This window comes from Leucoraja erinacea, chromosome 27 (genome assembly GCF_028641065.1).
Source record: "Leucoraja erinacea ecotype New England chromosome 27, Leri_hhj_1, whole genome shotgun sequence".
Classification (NCBI taxonomy): domain Eukaryota; kingdom Metazoa; phylum Chordata; class Chondrichthyes; order Rajiformes; family Rajidae; genus Leucoraja; species Leucoraja erinaceus.
Window position 1 is genome coordinate 13415172 of NC_073403.1, and position 20726 is coordinate 13435897.

Consider the following 20726-nt stretch of genomic DNA (forward strand, 5'->3'; position numbering starts at 1 on the left):
CCCATTGAGGAAGAAGGAAGTGTGTCCATCTCCCAGTGCCAGGCCCTGGAGACTCAGTGGATAAAAACAATATTTCTGGCTCTGGGATTGAATTGATGTCCAGAATAATTAATGACTGATCTTCAGGATGTTCAATGACTAACACTCTGATGCCCAAAATATTCAATAGGGTTCTTCAATGAAAGAACTTCTGAGAGCAAGATAGTTAGTGAAGTACTATCCCACTATGGAGTGTCCAGATACTCCATAGTGCCCATGGAGGGTGTCCACTCCTTCGTGCCCAGAACTGAGTGTCCACTCCTTACTGACCCTCTCTGGACTGCCCAGGTACTGTGTCCACTCCTTAGTCTCCATGGAATGGGGCAGCAGAGTGTTGCAGAGGTCGAGTTGCTGCCTTACAGTGCCAGAGACCTGGGTTTGATCCTGGCTACTGTTGCTGAATCGACAGAGTTTGCGCATTCTCTCTGTGACCACATGGGTTTTCTCCGGGTGCTTTGGTTTCCTCCCACTCTCCAAAGACCGACAGGTTTGTAGGTTAATTGGCTTTTGCAAATGTAAATTGTCCCTTATGTGTAGGAAAGGGTAAATGGGTGTAGGGTAATTGCTGGCCGGCACGGACTCGATTGGTCGATGGGCTTGTTTCCACTCTGTATCTTTAAAGTCTGAAGTCTAATTGCTCCAACACCATATGATGAGAACTTTTTTTAAACTGCCATAACACTTCAACAACAGAATATTTAAAGATTATCAGAGCTCAGTGATCAGCCTTTAATCCTCAAGATATACCTCCTAATAGGAATGGCTCCTGAATACAGGACTATTATTGAAATTTTCCCTTACCTTTTTGTCCAAAGAAAGCAATCTTTTCAAAGAACTCAGTTGCCAAGATGAAGATCACAGAAGTGTTCAGGTGAAAGAGTTTCTGAAAAATTAAGAATTCATCAATAGATGTCAACAGTCAATACTCAGAAAGGTTTTGGTAAAATACAAACAGCTGGAGGAATAAATGGCCAAATGGCCAAACAATTTTTCAGGTCGGACCCAAGGCACCCTATCCGACCTGGCATCTGTCCACTTCCCTTCCACAGGTGCTGCCTGGGCCGCTGAGTTCTTCCACGGCTTGTTTTCTTGCCCAAGATTCCAGCATCTGCAGTATTTTGTGTCTCCACTCAACAAAGTTTGGGGCACTGATTACAGCCCACCCTCCCTTCCCCTAACCAGTGGCGGACTAGGTCTAAAAATATTGGTTGGCAGGGGACAAAGGGGGCCCTCTTCATCAGGGGCCCACTTGATAATAGGGGGCCCACTTCATCAAGGGCCCCCTTGCCATCGGGCAAGCTGACACCCTGGCCAGTCCACCACTGCCCCCAACACCACAGCAGCTGAATAGAGCAGATTATTATCAGGTGATCACTGATCTCCCACCAGAATCATCCTCAGCAGCGTTAGTGTCATACATCGTGGAAACAGACCCTTCGGTCCAATTTGACCATACCGACCAAGATGACCCATCTACACTAGTCGCAGTGGCCCTGGTTTGACCCATACCCCTCTAAAACTTTCCTATCCATGGATCTATCTAAATGTTGTTACAGTAGCTGCCCCAACAACCTCCTCTGGCAGCTCCTTCCACGTACCCACCACCCTCCGTTCAGTAGGATCACTCTGCCAATCAGTTCAGTGGTTGACAGATTGGTTTGTGCCCGCTATCATGTGTTTTTCACCTGGTCGTAAACAAGGCTAATTTCTTCCACTGGGGATGCAGATGGGTATCGCTGACAACCTGGGACTTTTATGTCCACGATATCTGAATACAGCTGTTTAGCATGAAAGTTATCTCTGTTGATCTGACCTGCAGTGAGGTGTTAAGCCAGGCAGCAAGAGCAACGAGTGACCCAGTTCACCAACAACTAGTCCTCGTCCAGCTTGCAACCAGGACCATTGGTGTCCATGAACTTACTGCCATAGCGAGAATCCCAGTTCATCAGGACCTGCACTCCCACAATGAGCATCCCAGCTCACCAATAACTGGACCTCATCCACCCTGCGGGCAGGTCCATTGATGGCACAAATCCCAGCTCACCAGCAGCTCAACGTCCACCACAAGAATCCCAACTCACTGGTTGCCTCCTCCCGCTCCGACAACAAAAATCCCAGCTCATCAGTAGCCTACTCCACTGCCACAGCCAGAATACCAGTCGTCTGTACCCCTATCAGAAGACCGAGTGGTCTGCCCCACCTCTCCTCCCAGCACCGTACAGCCACACTCACCAGCAGTCTTCCCCAGGCTCGACCACTCACTTTGGGGAGGTCCGGTTTTGAAGCTGGAACAGGAGACAAAAAAACATTAATGTGTTTGATGGGTGAGGGAGCATTACATAGATACATGGACAATAGGTGCAGGAGTAGGCCTTTCGCCCCTTCGAGCCAGCACCGCCATTCAATGCGATCATGGCTGATCATCCACAATCAGTATCCCGTTCCTGCCTTCTCCCCATACCCCTTGATTCTGCTAGCCCTAAGAGCCTTGATGCATTTCAGTAAAGCCCCTGTCCTACGATGTGAGTTTACCCAAGAGCTCTCCCGAGTTTAAAAAAATCAAACTCGTGGTACTTAATCAAGAGTATTTTTTTACTCTTGGAATATTTTCACAGTGTTAAAAACCCTCACGAGTTTCCCCGTTTCCCGAGGACCTGCCGTTAGCATTACGAGCCGCTACGAGACATCCATGAGCTCCAACGTACCAGCTACGTACATTCTACGTACTTACCATGAATTTGATTTTTTTTTTTAAACTCAGGAGAGCTCTTGGGTAAATTTGCATGGTGGGACAGGGCCTTTAGACAAACCAAGGGAGAACTTACACGGTAAACGGTAGGGTTCTGGAGAATCGTGTGGGACAGAGAGATCAGGTACAAAGTTCTCTGAAAGTGGCGACACAAGTAGACAGAGAGTGAAGGAGATATTTGGCATGTTTGCTTTCATCGGTAAGAGTATCGACTACAGTAGTTCAGAAGTCAAGTTGCAGCTGTACAAAACATTGGTGAGACCATATTTGGTGCATTATGTGCAGTTTTGGTCACCGTGCTATAGGACGGGTGGCATCAAGCTGGAAAGGGTCCAGAAAAGATTTGCCAGGATGTTACCAGGAAAAGGTTTGGAGGGATAGACTCATAGTGTTCCAGCCCTTCAGCCCAGCTCATTCCTGTCGCCCAAGATGCTTCATCTACGCTGGTCCCATTTGCACACATTTGTCCGTATCCCTTCTTAAGGGGTTGGACATGCTAGATGCAGGAAGATCATTCCCGATGTTGGGGTAGTCCAGAACAAGGGGCCACAGTTTAAGGATAAGGGGGAGGTCTTTTAGGACCGAGATGAGAAAAGCATTTTTTACACAGAGAGTGGTGAATCTGTGGAATTCTCTGCCACAGAGGGTAGTTGAGGTCCAGTTCATTGGTTATATTTAAGAGGGAGTTAGATGTGGCCTTTGTGCATAATTGGATCAGGCGGTATGGAGAAAAGGCAGGTACAGGCTACTGAGTTGGATGATTAGCCATGTTCATATTGAATGGCGGTACAGGCTTGAAGGGCCAAATGGCCTACTCCTGCACCTATTTTCTATGTTTCTATGTTTCTAAACAAAGGTCAGCCATGATCATTCAATATGATCATGGCTGACCTTTCCTTGTGGCTTTTAAAAACTGTTATCGTACCTGCCTGAACGATCTGCCCCAGCAGCTTGCTCTATATGCCCACCACTGATTTCATGCACCCACTACCCAGCCCAGGCAAATGGGGCCAGCTCAGTCATAAACCCTGGTCGGTCCGAATAAATTGGGCTAAAGGGCCTACTGCTGTGCAGCATGACTCTATGAGTCTATGACAACAGTGATGAATTGTCAGTGCTGAGTCTATTCATAAAGATACATCAACAACACATTTTTACACTAAACAGAGATATATTTTCAACAAAATGGGACTGAAATTCAATTTAAAATGAGTGATCGCCACACGGACATGGAGGACACAGGGTCACTATCCGGCCTGTGCTGAATTAAATGTTAGATAAACAGACATGATCAATCACAATGCTCCTGGGTTCAGAGAGGGAGAAGTCAGTTCAATTTCCTGTTCCTGCTCACCATTGAATTCCCATTGCTGGGTGGGGGGGTGGGGGCACCTCAGTGTAACAGCAGGACAAATGAGTGTACAATATATTGGAGTCGTTGGCACGAAACAAGTGACACAGACCTGACTTCTGGGACTGCAAACTGACCTAGCTGTCGCCTTTGAGTTCCATCCATCATTCTCTAATCTCCAGTGGGTTGGGATATTCTCAGCCTGATTCTGAGTCTTACAGCGACATGGCATTCAAGAGGCATGGATGGGGAAAGGCCATTGAGTCAGCAACTGCAGCTGCTTTAGGTCAAAGCCAGGGGGCAGTCTTCTGCCATAACTCCAGCAAAACTATGAACAAAGTATTTCAATGCCAGGCCCATCCTGAGGGTGTCTCCTTGTTAACTGACAGAAGCAAAACTTCTGCCATCCCATCTGCCAAACTGGTTGTGGGTGCATGGTACCACGGGATGGGCAGGGGCATGATAAGGAGCGGAGACTACCGTATCCACTCCTTGGATGGGATGGGACCTTTCCATGCGTATCGAGGCACATCACCTTTCCTGAAGCCCCGTGTGGTCCTGGAGGTTGAGGTTTAGGTCAGAAACTTGAACTCCTCCAAGAGTGAAGTTGTCGAGGAAACACGTTTTCTCACAGAGAGTTGTGTGTGGAATTCTCTGCCTCAGAGGGCGGTGGAGGCAGGTTCTCTGGATGCTTTCAAGAGAGAGCTGGATAGGGCTCTTAAAGATAGCGGAGTCAGGGGATATGGGGAAAAGGCAGGCACGCGGTACTGATTGGAGATGATCAGCCATGATCACATTGAATGGCGGTGCTGGCTTGAAGGGCCGAATGGCCTACTCCTGCACCTATTGTCTATTGTCTATTGTTTATTGTTCATCTTGAAGCAATTCTAATGCTGATTCATCAAAACCTATGAGGATGCTGTTGCTCACTGTAACCCAGGCAAACTTGATCAATGAGTAGTCCCACCCAACCACGCTCAGCAGGTGAGTAACTGTTGTTGGCATTTAGAGATGACGCAGACAGGGAGTTAACAAAGATCCAGCTAAGTATACAAATGTACATAATTAGTGTTCATTAGCTACATTCCGGCAACATTTTTTGTCGATACAAGGAACTGCAAATGTTATAATCTTGGGCATAAATTGAAGTGCTGAAAAAATGCAGCAGGTTAGGTAACATCTGTGGTGCTAATGGACTGGCAATGTTTCCGGGCGTGACCCTTCAGACTGGGACTTCAGAGATGTGCATTCTGAAGAAAGGTCCCCACCCAAAAGATGGTCTGTCCATTTCCCTCCACAGATACTGCCAGACCTGCCAAGTTCCTCCAGCATTTTGTTTAAGAGGGAACTGCAGATGCTGGAGAATCGAAGGTTACACAGAAAAGCTGGAGAAACTCAGCGGGTGCAGCAGCATCTATGGAGCGAAGGAAATAGGCAACGTTTCGGGCCGAAACCCTGAAGGGTTTCGGCCCGAAACATTGCCTATTTCCTTCGCTCCATAGATACTGCTGCACCCGCTGAGTTTCTCCAGCTTTTCTGTGTAACCTCCTCCAGCATCTTGTTTTTTTTTAATTATTTATTGCCACGTGTATGATTATTTCAGTGTTTTTCCAGCTGACATTCACCCCACCCCTAAAGAAGATATTTGCCTTCATCATGCGAAGATTATTATGTTATTGTTATATTTATTGATATGGAACCTTGATACTGGAAGTCATTGTTTCATCTACATTGGTGGCTTTGATTGCGACAGATGAGATTTCAAGCAGCAATTGAAGCCACACAGCCCAGGGTGCCTTGTTGCATGTGATGTCTTTATCTCATGCTCCCTCTCCCCTTTGAGGTGGATTAATGATTACACAGGAATATCCGAAGGGCAGGGAAAGATGTTCTGGTCAGTATTATTCCCACAACCGCTCATGCCAGCAAAACAAAATACCTGGCTAAATCATTCTGTTGGTACACAAAAATGCTGGAGAAACTCAGCGGGTGCAGCAGCATCAATGGAGCGAAGGAAATAGGCAACGTTTCGGGCCGAAACCCTTCAACCTAAATCATTCTGTTGGTCAGCTCGGTTCTTTTGAACTCGTAGTGCAGTGGAATCGGGTCTCTAGGCAGTCAAGGTAGCCGTACGCAATCTCCTTTGCTGACCGGGCATTTTAAATGACTCATTGGAGTTTTAAGGACCAAGGAAAACCCCACCAAATGCCCGCTAAACTTTATTAAAAGTTATCTGGCTTCTTAAAAGTTTCTCCCCTCCTTCTCTCCTTCTCTCTCCTTCTCTCCCTCTCTCCTCCCTCTTCTCCCCCTCTCTCTCCCCTTCTCTCTCCACCCTCCATGCTCTCTAAAGGACTTACTGTACACTGTGGCAACCGTCTTTTACCTTCCTGTTCATCGCGGGTGTGAATTTCAGACAGCGCTCCCCCACTTTCCCTGGCCCCCGCCATTGCGATGTGTCTGTGTGTGTGTGTGTGTGTGTGTGTGCGGTCGGTCGATCCAGCTCGCGGTTTCATCGCTGACGGACGATCCAGCTGGAGGTTTTTCAGGCGAGTGCCCTCGACCTTGAAGGTCGAAGACAGTCTCTGAAAAGTCGCTTTAGTGGGACAGTAGGCCCTAAGTAGCGAAATTTCCTTCACGTCTCCCTCTCCCTCTCTCACCCTTTAAGGCAACCCTTAAAACCTCTTTCGGTTATCATCTGGCCATGTGCACTTATATGCCCCGAGTCACTCTCTATCAAACTGTGTTTACTGTCACTCCTGTGAAACATCTTGAGATGATTTAATGCACAAAATTTGTCAGCGGAAGTGTTACTCAACCTGAATGATTTTTCTCCACAGATCGTACCTAATCTGCTGTTTCCACCCACCTCTGGTCCCCAGCATCTCTTGAATTATCTTTACGATGCAGACAATATTTGTTGACTCTCATAGAAACAAGGAAATGTAAGTGCTGTTTTTTTAAAAGAAAGACTGGAGTGCTGGAGTAACTCAGCAGGTCAGGCAGCATCCCTGAAGAACATGGATAGAGGATGTTTGGCGGGGACCCTTCTGGTGGGGACCCTTCTTCAGACTCCTGCTTTAGCTGCTAGGATTTCCAACCCACAGAGACAATCGACTTTCTCCGGCCTCTGCTCCTCCCTCACTTTGGTTTTCCAGACCTTGATAGTTTATCTCAATTATATGGCCGTGACTCGTGCTCAGCAGTGCATCAAAGTACTGTCCTCAGCATTGGCCTCAGGTATAGGACCACTCTCTTCTATCAATGGTAATCCAATTACAAAACACAGCTGTCTCCAAATTATGACTATTTCGGCAAAATTAATCTGATGATGGCTCAATCAATAAAGTAAATGTGCAGTTGAACACACAAGATCAACGGACCATCTATTCTATCTTCCACTTACCCTTTCATGTCATTCTAACATTTGGATTCATGGCGTAGGGAATTCATGTGCAATGTTTTGCAGTGTACCTCACATACAAGACAAATCTTTCCAGGCTCTTTGCAGTGGTAAAAGAAGGTCAATGTTCGTGCGTTTAAGGTGCACAATGTTTGTTGCAAGACCCATGTTTCCATCACGTGATATAGACATGTATCCCACAACTGTCTAGACTACACTTCTTCCCACCCTGCTTCCTATCACTGAAGAAGGGTCTCGACCTGAAAAACATCACCCATTCCTTCTCTCCAGAGATGCTGCCTGTCCCGCTGAGTTACTCCAGCTTTTTGTGTCTATCTTTGGTTTAAACCAGCATCTGCAGTTCCTTCGTACACATTTCCCCTGCTCCCAATTCCTCCGTCTACAGTGCATCTGTGCCAAAGATGAGATGTTCCATACCAGGACATCCGAGATGTCTTCATTCTTTAGAGAATGGGGGTTCCCCACCTCCATCGTAGATGAGGGTCTCACACTTGTCTCCTCGGTACCCTGCAGCTCCACTCTTGCTCCCCCTCCCCCTAGTCGCAACAGAGACAGAGTCTCCCTAGTCCTTACCTTTCACCCCATCAGCTGTTGCATACAACACATAATATTCTGACATTTTCCGCACCTCCAACGGGATCGCACCTCCCACCACCAGTCGCATCTTCCCATCTCCACCCTTTTCTGCCTTCTGCAGAGATTGTTCCCTCAGCAACTCCCTGGTTAACTCATCCCTTCCCACCTATACTATCCTCTCCCCAGGTACCTTCCCCTGAAACCACAGGAGATGCAACGCCTGTCGCTATACCTCCTCGCTCTACTCAGTCCAGGGACCCCGACAGTCCTTTCAGGTTGGGTGAGGTTCACTTGCACCTCCACCAACCTCATCTACTGTATCCATTGTTCAAGGTGTGGACTCTTATACATCGGCAAGACAAAACATAGACTGGGTCATCGTTTCGCTCCCTCTGCGTTTTCACAAAGAACAAGAGTGACTAGTAATCAGTTACACCTAACTGATCTCCCGATTGCCAAACACTTTAATTCCTCGTCCCATTCCCAAACTGACCTTTCTGTTCAGGGCCTCCTCCATTGTCAGAGTGAGGCCAAATGCAAATTGGAGGTACAGCACCTCATTTTTTGCTTGGGCAATTTACAACCCAGCGGTATTAATATTGATTTCTCTAACTTCAAGTAACCCCTGTATTCCCTCTGTCTCCGTCTCTCCCCCACTGAAGACGTTGAACAGTTTCAGAGTCGTCTTGTTGAGTCTCATTGTAACTCATTTTCACCGAGCTCACAGCCTGTTTCCTTTATCATCATTCCTATTTTATATTACTTTCATTCATTTGTACTATATCTCTCGTTTCCCTTTCCCCTGACTCTCAGTCTGAAGAAGGGCCACGACCCAAAACGGCACCTATTCCTTTTCTCGGGAGATGCTGCCTGACCCGCGGAGTTACTCCTGCTTTTTGTGTCTATCTTCCATGAAATGGTCGATTGGCACCCTCTTCAGATTCCAGCAGTTGGCAGATTAAACCTATAACGTCAATCTTCCCCTCTCCTCACTGCGATGCCTCCAATTTTAAACCCTCAATGTTACTTACAATGCCATCAATATACTCATCCACTTTCTTTTTTTTCTTTGCAATCTCCTCCAGCCCCACAACTCCCCGAATCTGGTATTCCTTCCTCCAGGCCTCACCCTGTGTGTAGCTCCAGATTTCAAGCACAACAGCATTGGCAATTGGGCCCTTCACCCAACCAGGCTTAGAGTTTGTGGACACATCCAAAGCTCACAGCCCAACTCTCCTACTCCAAACACAGACCTCAAAACCTACTCTTTATAAGCCCAAATATCTCCTGAGTTCCGAACAAAGTTTATTTGATTGCACTCCACTGAATCATCTTCATAACCTTTACAAGTTGAAGTCATGTGCACATGTGCGAACCTGCACAAAAAACACACAAACACACACACACAAACACACATAGATGCGCACACACACAAATGCACGTGCATGCGCACACACAAACATTTAAAAACATTCTAGGATAAAAGATTCTCAACTGAATGAAAGCCTCACAGCAACTAAAGTAAAAAAAAAATTAAAACACTCTGCAGGATCAAGGATCTCTCATCAGAGCAGGGAAAGAGAGAAAATAAGTATCGAGAGGTGGGAGGAGAATGGACAGGGTACAGGGAATGTTTCAGACAGGGTGAGGTCGGGGTTGCCATGGTGAAAAGCTATTATTAAAATCATCTTGTTGAAAGGTTAATGAATGAAGTAAGTCAACACCACAAAAAAAGACAATAAAAGCTATAAAAACAGAGTTGCCACTTGACACATCCAGCAGGTCAGGCCATACCGATGGAGAAAGAAACTCTGAAGCAAGTACAGGCAAGGCATACAGAGAAGGGGCGAGTCGGGGATGGGCCGTGTGAACAGGAGCAGGGTAGAAACTGTAGCAAAACACTGACTGACAGTTCAAGATGAATGCAGGAAGCAGCACTAACGCAGTCAGCAATGTAGTGGGAAAAGAGCAGAGGGAGTGGGCCGAGTGAGGACTGAAACAGTGACCGGCCCACGTGTCCCACAAATACAGGCGCAGCTTGAGCACACACAGGTTCCCATAACTACATCTGGAGCAAGTGAACAGAGTTGAGGGTGACGTTGTTGAATGTGAGAACATGGTGAGCCAGGCTGCAATACTGAAGCAAACATACCAAGGTTTTAAAGGGAAATAAATGCCACTTCTGAAAAAAAATACTGTAATGCTAAGAATGTCCTCCTGATTTGTAGCATTCTGGGTTCGAAGACAAAGGGCAAAGTAAATATTGGGAGCAATATTGGGACCAATTGCCCCATTCCCCACTCACCACCCTGGCTCCAGTGTGGCACCCATATGGACCCACTCTGCAAATTGGCAGTTCCACACCTCAGAGAACCATGCACTGTTATAACCTTTCCCCCCCAAACTTATTCCAGCTCACAACTGATTACCCCCTACCCTTTGATTTTCGACCCTTGCAGTTCCATTTCCCAAGTCACACCCTCTCTTGCCTTCTACTTTCACTTCCTGCTCCCATCCTGGCCCCTTTGCTGGATGTGCATTTCACAAGGTGACTTTGAACAACTCATTAAGGAAATCAGCTGTACAAAACAAGCCGCACACCATGAGATTCCCCGCAGTGAGCGACTGAGGGTAAGGACAGGGTTTAGCAGAGGAGTCCGTAATAGGACAACATGTGGAGGCATTGGGAAGAGCAAGTCAAATTTAATTATCTTGGAATAAACAACAAAATAGAAAATAATTTTGCAGATTCGTTGATAGAAAAGGAAGGGAAGGGAATAAGGTCATTCAGAGGCCGACGAAGAACCCAATTTCTAAATTTTGCACATGATAACCAAATAGTCAAGATTGAGGAGGACTGACATTTGGTCTAGAAGGACATTAATAAACCTATAAAAGGGCAAACCTATTGGCTATTAAAGTTGGCAATTGTGAGGTGGTACATGTTGATAGGAAGGATAGAGTGGTTGCAAATGCATTACGTATAAGTCTAAGTGGGGTAGAGGAGCAGAGGCACCTTGGAGTATAGTTATGCCAAGGTGCTAGTTCTAGGCATCACTATTTTCAAACATGATGTTTGAGGTTGGTGTTAGACAAAGGAGCAGCAGAGTGGCACAGCGGTTGCTGCCTTACAGCGCCAGGGACTCGGGTTCGATCCTGACTATGGGTGTTGGCTGTAAGGAGTTTGTACACTCTCCCTGTGACCACGTGGGTTTTCTCCTGGTGTTCCAGTTTCCTCCCACACTTTAAATACATGCAGGTTTGTAGGTTATTTGGCTTCGGTAAAATTGTTAAATTGTCCCTAGTGTTGGTGCCCCTGATGATCATTGGTCGATGCAGACTCGGTTTCCACACTGTATCCCTAAAGTAAAGTCCAAAAGGTATAAAGTGACTGGAGTTCATCACTTCACCAGCTACATAGAAACATAGAAAACAGGAGTAGGCCATTCGGCCCGTCGAGCCAGCACCACCATTCAATATGATCATGGCTGATCATCCTAAATCAATACCCCATTCCTGCTTTCTCCCCATATCCCTTGATTCTGTTATATCTAACTCTCTCTTGAAAACATCCAGTGAATTGGTCTCCACTGCCTTCTGTGGCAGAGAATTCCACAAATTAACAACTCTCTGGGTGAAAACGTTTTTTCATCATCTCAATCCTAAATGGCTTCCCCGTTATTCTTAAACTGTGACCCCCTGGTTCTGGACTCCCCCAACATCTAGAACATTTTTCCTGCATCTCGCCTGTCCAATCCATTAAAAATCATTTACAGGTTGCAATGGATTCAGATGGTACCTGGCTTGCCATTGTCAGTCCCTTGTGAGGGTTGGTCATCCATGGTCTCGTACTCAGGCATGGGTGTATCAGCACAAGGTAGCAGGACCTGAATGAGAAGGGAAGTAGTTACAGGCTTCATCAAAAATACACAACCATATTCGGACATGCAAACTTTCACAAATTAAAATCAAAAAGACCTATAGATTCTGGAAATATAAGAGAAACCATTACAAGGCAAATTGCCTCAAGAATTGAAATGACCAAAGGAGATGGAAGGGCGAGGCAGAGATTTACAAAGGAAGCTAATCATTCCCCTCCCCTCAGTACTTTCCCGTGCAGTGTCCAGGGCGGTTACAGTGGCTCCGCGGTAGAGTTGCTGCCTTACAGCGAATGCAGTGCCAGAGCCCCGAGTTCGATCCCTGTCGGCGTTGTATGTACAGAGTTTGTACGTTATTCCCATTTCCCAGGAAATCTTTGGTTTCCTCCCACACTCCAAAGACGTACAGGTTTGTAGGTCTATTGGCTTGGTAAATGTAAAAATTGTCCTTCGTGGGTGTAGGATAGTGTTAATGTGCGGGATCGCTGGTCAGCGCGGACCCGGTGGGCTGAAGGGCCTGTTTCCGCGCTGTATCTCTAAACTAAACTAAACTGTCGGGGGTGCAACACCTGTCCTTCACCTCTTCACTTGCACTTCTTTCAGTCTAATTCCACTTGCCGGGTAGATGGACAAAAAGGTTGGCATGAACGTGATGGCTTGAAGGATCCATTTTTCTGTAGTACAACTCTATGGCTCCAATGTACTGCATGTCGAATTAATGTAGAGCCCATTGTTATGAAAAACAAAAGGAAACAAAAGTAAAGATTTTAACATAGGCTAAAACCAAGCATTTAGACTGGAAAGTGATTTAGCAAAAGTGGACCAAGTGAGAAGTACCAAATCTAGATCCCCCTGGAAGACATTGTGTATTAAAAGTAACAAAAGGCAAACAAAAAAAGCAGCTTATGTCAGAAACTGAATTCAACGTTGGAGAAAGCAAAAGGAAGTTTGGAAAGTGTGGGACAAAAGCAAAGGGGAAAATGGGAGAGCATTGTAATAGTATGAAAAAAGTATAGGGTGTAGATCCAAGGATATTTTCTAAGTCAAGGTGTCATAGAGAGATACAGCGTAGAAATAGGCCCTTCAGCCCATTGAGATCATGCCAACCATCAAACACATTTTTATACGAATCGTAGCCTATCCTATTTTATTCCTAGCTTCCACTACTCAGCTATACAGTCAGCCTTCCCAATGCTGATCTTATATTCCTCGATTTTCTTAAATAATGAGAAATAAAAATATATCAATCTGCCTTGAATATACAGTATGAATGTCTTGAATATACTCAGCAACTGAACCCCACACCTGCTGGAGCAGACTCGCCTCTCTCCAAATGAAAATAGTCGTTCTGTCTTGTATAGTTTATCCCTTATTTTGAGATTATCACCCTTGTTTTAAGAATCCTGTCAAGAGGAACAACATCAGTGCATGTACCTTAAAGAACATGTAATAGGTCTGTATGGTTCAGTGAGATAAATTAAAGAGAAAGAGGAAAACTAATGAAAGATTACGCCTTTCCAAGGACAAGAAAGATAATGGAGACAGGATGTGAGTAGGTTCTTAATGAATACCTTGTAGCTATTTTCACACAAATTAAATCCTGAGATACCAGGTAGACAAAAATGCTGGAGAAACTCAGCGGGTGAGGCAGCATCCATGGAGCGAAGGAAATAGGCAACGTTTCGGGCCTAAACCCTTCTTCAGACTGAGGTACAAGTTTTGTTTTGCATGCTATCCAGGCAGATCATGCTATTCAGAGTACATCAAACAGAGAGAGGGAAAGAGTGGAGAGTATAAATTTGCAGCACCAGAGTAAGTACGGATATAAACAAAAGTGCAAGGGCCGCAATCAGATAGATTGGGTGATCGGAAATTCATCCCTAGTTTATAAGAAATGCATTTGAGAGTCTGAAAACATCAGGGAAAAAGCTTTTTCTTTAATCCAATTGTGTGTGCTGCCAAGCTATTGTATCGTCTGCTCATTGGGAGAGGGGAGAAGAGAGAATGACAGGGCTGTGAATGGCCCTTGATTATCTTAGCTGTTTTCCAGAGATGGTGTGAAATGTAGATGGAGTTGATCATAAGGTCATAAGTAATAGGAGCGGAATTAGGCCATTCAGCCCATCAAGTCTACTCCGCCATTTAATCATGGCTGATCTAACTTTCCCTCCTAACCCCATTCTCCTGCCTTCTCCCCATAACCCGTGACACCCATACAAATCAAGAATCTCTACTTTAAAAATATCCATTAACTTGGCCTCCTTCTGTGGCAAAGAATTCCATAGATTCATCACCCTCTGACTAAAGAAATTCCTTCTCATCTCCTTCCTAAAGGAATGTCCTTTAATTCTGAGTATGACCTCTGGCCCTAGACTCTCCCACTAGTGGAAACATCCTCTCCACATCCACTCTATCCAAGCCTTTCACTATTCGGTATGTATTAATAAGGTTCCCCCTCATCCTTCTAAACTCCAGTGAGTACAAGCCCAGTGCCGTGATACACTCACTCATTATGTTAACCCACTCATTTCTGGGATCATCCTTTTTGTTTTTTTTTTAAATTTTTATTTGAAGCAATTGTACACGGATAAATCGCTCGGCATCTACAATTATACAATTATTGTACAGCTTCATTTTTTTCAAATTTTATCATAACAAACACACAGTAGACAGAGAACAAAAAACAACAATTAAAGAAACAAAAATTTAAAAAAAATAAAAAAAATAATTTTTTAATCAAATAAAAACAAAAAATAACAAAAACAAACAAACCCAAAAACATATCAATAAACAATAAAAACAAACAAACAAACAAATAAAACAAAACAAACAAAAAAAAACCCAAAAAAAACCCGAGTGGAGGGCAGCCAGAATATCAGTCAGAGTGCAAGATCAAAGTTCGCTCAGATTAAAGACATAGCAGCAAAATAAACAAATCAGACAGTTATGCCTCATCAAGCAATATCGAAAATGGTTTCCACACCTTCAAAAAATAATTTTGTGAATTCCCTTTGTTAAAACGAATCTGTTCCATCTTAGCAATAGAAAGCATTTTGTTGAGCCACCTCTTGAAACATGGGGAGAGTGGAGACTTCCAATTCAGTAATATTATTTTTTTAGCTGCAACCATACCTGCTCTAAGAATCTGCTTCTGGTGGGAAGGAAGGGCCCTTGTATTGTCATCCTATTAAACCTCTGGACCCTCTCCATGCATATGAGCAACTCTACCTCTGCACCACTATGCCCCCCACAGTGCTCTGATAGTTCCGGGACCGCTGGGCTCCGCAGGGTGTTGAATGCTCCTCATAGTTGTACATCAGAGTAAAGAGTATGATAATGTTTGCAGAGGTGGTGGGTTCTGGCTGTTGTTTATTGTAGTGTAAATAGATTTTTTTGATAAAGAAAAATTTTTAAAAAAACATAAAAAAACCAAGATTGGGAATGTTGTTTGCAGCTTTATAAAGATGTTGCCAAGATTGGAATGTTGTAGCTTGGAAGAAAGAGGGAATAAGTTAGGATTTTCCTTGGGTCAGAGGAGGCTGAAGGAGAACTGAATTAATATGTGGAAGGGTACGTTCTAATCAGGACTTTGTGGTTCTGCATCTCGAATCACAAGGTCCCCATTGAATCACGGGACAGTAATGGGGCAAAACCCGGGCAAATGAAGTTTAATGTGGGAAAGTTTGATGTTGTGCATTGCAGTCATGGGAATGAAAAGGTCAATTATGAAATGAGACTGCAAATGAGTGACGTACAGGGAGATCTAACTGCTCCAATGCACGAATCACATAAAGTTAGCAGGCAGGTCTAACATAGTTAAGATGGCAAACAGCATTGTGGACTTTGTTGTAATGGGTGCCTGAGGTTTAGAATAGGCAAGTTTTGTTCCAGTTGTAGTTAGTGAGGCCACATCTTGAATACCGTGCACAGTTTTGGTCACCTTACCTAAACAAGGATATAGTGGCATTTTCCTCCAGTCCTTCCCCAACCTGCACGCACAATCCAAAGTCCCCACACACTCACTTGCAACTACTGGTCACCACACAAAAATCAAAACTGTTGTGACTGCAAATTTGAAATAAAAGTAGGAAATGCTCGAAATGCTCAGCAGGTCTGGCAGCATCTATACGGAGACAGACTTAGCTGTGCTGGGTAGCTCATACATTCCCTGCTTTATCGGGAGGGGACATGTTTTTGGGTGGCTTCAGCCAGCTGGATTGCAGCCGAGATCCCACCATTGGAACAGTGGGTGTCAGAGGCTGAAACATCAGTCCAGCAATCCCAGGTGTAACACTCATAACCATCAATCCCATTGATTCTTGCACAAGAGACCAACTATCTCTTATAGTCCAGTGCATTTCCTACATCCTGTATTCAAGTCACTGATGCAGTGATTTACTGATGATGTACAGACTTTTTCACATTTCCCTTACTGTGGCAACCCTGTTACTTTATCTCTTTCCCTTTGTCCTTCATGCCCCATTAGAGGTACAGTAGGCCAGGAATACTCGCAGGAAGACCTCAGTAACAAGATGCTCAACCCTCATATAATCAGCAGCAAGCCATGGACCACCATTAAACCACCATTAAAGAACACACACACAGTCAATTGCATTAAGAAATATTGTTTGCATCCTGCCTTCATTTAAAAAAAGCACATCATGGTACAATGTAAATGTTTGTATCAAAGTGTCTTCATTCATGAAATCTCAACTCATGTACAAATCCTATTGTGTAAGTGGAGTTTGTATTGTCGCCAATGGTGGAAACACTCAGCTGGTCAAGCAGCATCTCATGTTAGAGACAATAAGTAATTTCCAGGTTAAAGACTAAGGATATTGGTTCTTGGAATGTGCCCTTCAGTGGGTCTTCAATTTGTACAGTGAAGTCTAACACGGCAACAGAGACGGGCTGGCAGTGTAAAGTTGAGAAAACAGTCCCAACGGGTATCTGGGTTGATTTGGCAACTGTGACTATCTTCTTCCATGGACTGTCCTCGCCCTATGGATCTTTGGTCAGCCCGGGTAACAATATAATTCAGAACACTACAAACTATGCACAATGGGTCAGCCAACATGTCTATCTTCAGGGTCCCCTGTCCACCTATGTCAATTAGAAGGCAGACATTTTACTGTTACCAACCTGGATGGTACTTGACACTCAGTCAACAAGCTTCACTTATCTCTCATCATTATTTTTTTTATATGTAATGCACTAACACTTGAAACCATTCTTGCTTTGGAGTCCCTGTGATTTTCCTCCTGTATTTATTCCTTTCCGGAGTGGTGAGCAATCCACAGTCTTGGAGGAAAGGTTAGCATCGGAACATCGGAATAACACTGTGGAAGTCGCCACCCTTCAGAGGGTGTAAACGATACAGCTGTAATATTGTGGTGGTTGCTATGATGACACGATGCAAAGCACCAAAGCGGCAATTGCACTTACATCCAGAAAGGGCAGGAATAGTCTTGCCTTTCCTCACACCCATAGATTACTTCTGAGATAAGACACTCGTTAAATGCTCATCACTATCAGCAGATGTTGTTGCTTTACTGCAGTCGGCTAATAGCAGAATCCCAAGGCCATCGATCTTCTTTATTCATTCACAGGAGACTGACTGCCCTTCATATTCCAGTACATTTCCTGCATCCTGCGCTCGTCAACAACGCAGTGATTTAGTGAATGATGTGGGGAGGGTTTTGCGCATTTCTTCTGTTGTGCACAGTAGATATCCCATTAATGACTAATTATAGGGTTATAAGGATGGGCGCAGTGAAGAGAGGCATTCAGAACTAACAGGTTTTGCAGCAGGAATACCTTGACGTGGAGATTTCCACCATACTGTTCACAGTCATGTTGAAGGCACTTAATGCTAAGTGTGGAAGGATGAATTCCTCACACAGGGTGGGGTCCAGCTGTGAAGCAACAACAAAGCACATTGCACCTGAGGAACCTCCAGTTGTTCTGCATTCACGCTCCGAGCCGAGGCATAAGGAAGGGAGCTGTGACATAAGGTCGTAGGGTCAAATCAATTCTCAAATCATTTCTATTTCTCCCTCCCCTCCTTCACAAGTCATTGCCCCATCTCCTCCTCATAGTCTGCATGCACACACCATCAACACAATTCCTCTCTCAAATAGGTGCAGGTGGTCTGTTACCATCGGGTCTTTGTTACATGCCAACGTTGGATTTCTTTTCAATTCATTTTTGAGTTCTACCTCTTTAAGCCCTCCCACTCCTCCATTCCAATTATTCAGCTTGGACCCAGCATTGGACTGATGGGCTGAATGACCATCTCTTATATCATAATAATAACGAAGTTCTAGGAGTTGCTGGCAAAGGCACCATTTATTGTCCGTTCAAAAATACCCTTAAAATGGAACAATACAATACAATACAATACAATAATACTTTATTAGCCAAGTATATTTTGCAACATACGAGGAATTTCATTTGCCAAGTCAGTAATACAAAAAAAAAGCAATGGAACATGCAAAATACATTTTACCATGAACATCCACCACAGTGACTCCTTGACATTCCTCACTGTGATGGAAAGCGAAAAAACAATTCAATCTCTTCCCTTCTTTGTAACATTCGAGCCTTCCGTTGACGGAACGATCTTGACTCCCATAGCCAGCGGCGTCTGGGCCTTCCGCATCAAGGCGATCAACCCCCGCATCGGGGGGATGTCAGCTCCGCCGCGCCGGGCGATCGTACTCCGAGTCGGGGCTTGTCGAACCTCTGTGTCGTTCGAGCTCCCGACTCGGCCTCTCCTGGGACTCTCGATGTAAAGTCCGCAGGCAAGGGATCGGCTCCGATGTTAAGTTCGCACCCCGCGGTGGGGCTCAAAGTCAATCCAAGGAGGCCTCCAGGTCCATGATGTTAGGGTGCAGACACCCGGAGATACGATCTGGAAAACATTGGCATCTCCGGCAGGGTAGGAAATTGAAAAAAAAGGTTTCCCCCGACCCCATCCCCCCCCACCCCACATAAAACAAACCAGAGTACATTGACACAAATTTTTGAAACGCACTAAAAATAACAAAAAAAGACAGGAAGACTGTTGGCGGGGCTGCCAAACGTGAGGCGCCCCTGGTGGTATAAGTCCCTCTAGTGAAGGTGTTCCTATAAGGTTGCCTAAGGAACAGTTAGATTAATAAAGAAGCAATGGTGATATATTGAACATTGAGCAATCATCAGCAAACATCTCCATATCCACCTCATGATGGAAGGGGATTACTGATGAAACAGATGGTGGTTGAGAATGGGTCACTGGCTCGAATGTTACAAAGAAGGGAAGAGATTGAATTGTTTTTTCGCTTTCCATCACCGAGCAGTGATGTCCGGCCCTGTAATAATTGATCTTCAACAACAACCATCTTCCTTTGTGTCAGCTCCAAGTCCAAGTATTTTCTCCTTGATGTCCATTGACCGCAGCTTTACCTGGGTAAAGTTAGTCTGAGAGGCAGAGAATTCAAGGCACAAGGGAGGAGTGTTTTAATGCAGGGGTGCGTAAAGTAAGGTAGTTGAACTCAGGGTGGGGAATACAACTACGACACCGTTGCCATGGACACATACAGTAGTTGAAAGAGCAATTCAGCGTTCCAAGGCCCAAAACCTTCAGCTATGACTCGGTGAGGTGAAATATTAATCAAGAGGTCCACTACTATTATAAAGAGGGGGGATATCAAAGCAGGTTCTTAAAGTGAGGCCATAGGGTTGGAGGTTAGAAATTTAAAAAAGGATGATCGCTTTTCTGGGGCAATACAAAAGGACTCATGACTCATGACAAGGGATAAAGGTGGCTTAAAGGTGAATAAATTCCCCAGGGCGTGGTGAGATATATCCTGGGCTGCTATGGGAGGAAAGCACAAAAAGAGTGCTGGGGCTCTGAGAAAAACTATTCAATGCTCCGAAGCCATGAATGAGATCCATTGAATGGAGCACAGCAAATAAGACATAATTATCAATGAAAGGTGGCAAGAAAAAGCCCAGAGTTTATGTTGAATGAAAACTCATCACTGGATCAAAGAAGATGGAAAGTATGGAGGAGCAGTCCAGCAATCCCTGAAGGTGGCAATCCAGCTACATAATGTGGTGAAAGGGGCATAATGGATTCTTGTCCCTATTAGCCAGGCCATAGAATATATGAGCAGGGACAACTTTACAAAAAATTGTGTAACTCACAGCCAGAGTACTGTGTGTCATTCTGGTCTCCACATAAGTGAAGGATGTGATTGCAAATGGAAGGGGTACAGAGGAGAACTACCAGAATGTTGCTTGGAGAATGTGCGCCAGTTATGACTAAAAAAGGATAGGCTAGATTTGTTTACCTTGGAACGGAGAAACCTGAGGGGGAGCTGGTTGAGGGTACAAAGCTATGAAGGGCTTAGATAAAGTAGAGAGTAGGAAACATATTCTTTGCAGTGTTTAAAATTGGAGAGCATAGGTTCAAGATGAGGGGTAGGAAATTTAGAGGGGAAAACAATATTCACCCAGAATGTGGTTGAAATCTGGAACCTGCTGCCTGAGGAAATGGTGGAGATGGGAACTCTCGTATTTAAGGAGTATTTAGATGGGAATTTGAGCCACCATGCACAGCAAGCTGGCGGCCACTGGGATAGATACTGGACATGAATGCAAGCACAGACTCAGCGGGCTGTAGGACTCTACAACACCACAGACACAAGCAGCTAAAGAAGGCTGCTC

The 20726-nt window shown here is 44.9% G+C and overlaps 1 protein-coding gene across 4 annotated transcripts in view; it reads right to left on the reverse strand.

Moving 5' to 3' along the window:
- LOC129710229 (peptide transporter family 2-like) overlaps positions 1–20726 on the reverse strand; it is a 67865-nt gene that overhangs the window by 39613 nt on the left and 7526 nt on the right. The window contains exons 2-5 of one of the 4 annotated variants that reach the window (XM_055657077.1): positions 12595–12717; positions 11936–12023; positions 2272–2324; positions 841–922 (exon numbers count right to left, since the gene is read on the reverse strand). In XM_055657077.1, coding sequence (XP_055513052.1) covers positions 841–922; positions 2272–2324; positions 11936–11996 — 196 coding nt within the window. In that variant the 5' untranslated portion in view covers positions 11997–12023; positions 12595–12717. Of the gene's footprint in view, positions 1–840; positions 923–2271; positions 2325–11935; positions 12024–12594; positions 12718–17459; positions 17759–17831; positions 18044–20726 lie in introns of those variants that run through there. The other 3 variants (XM_055657080.1, XM_055657079.1, XM_055657076.1) reach the window with 3 other exon arrangements.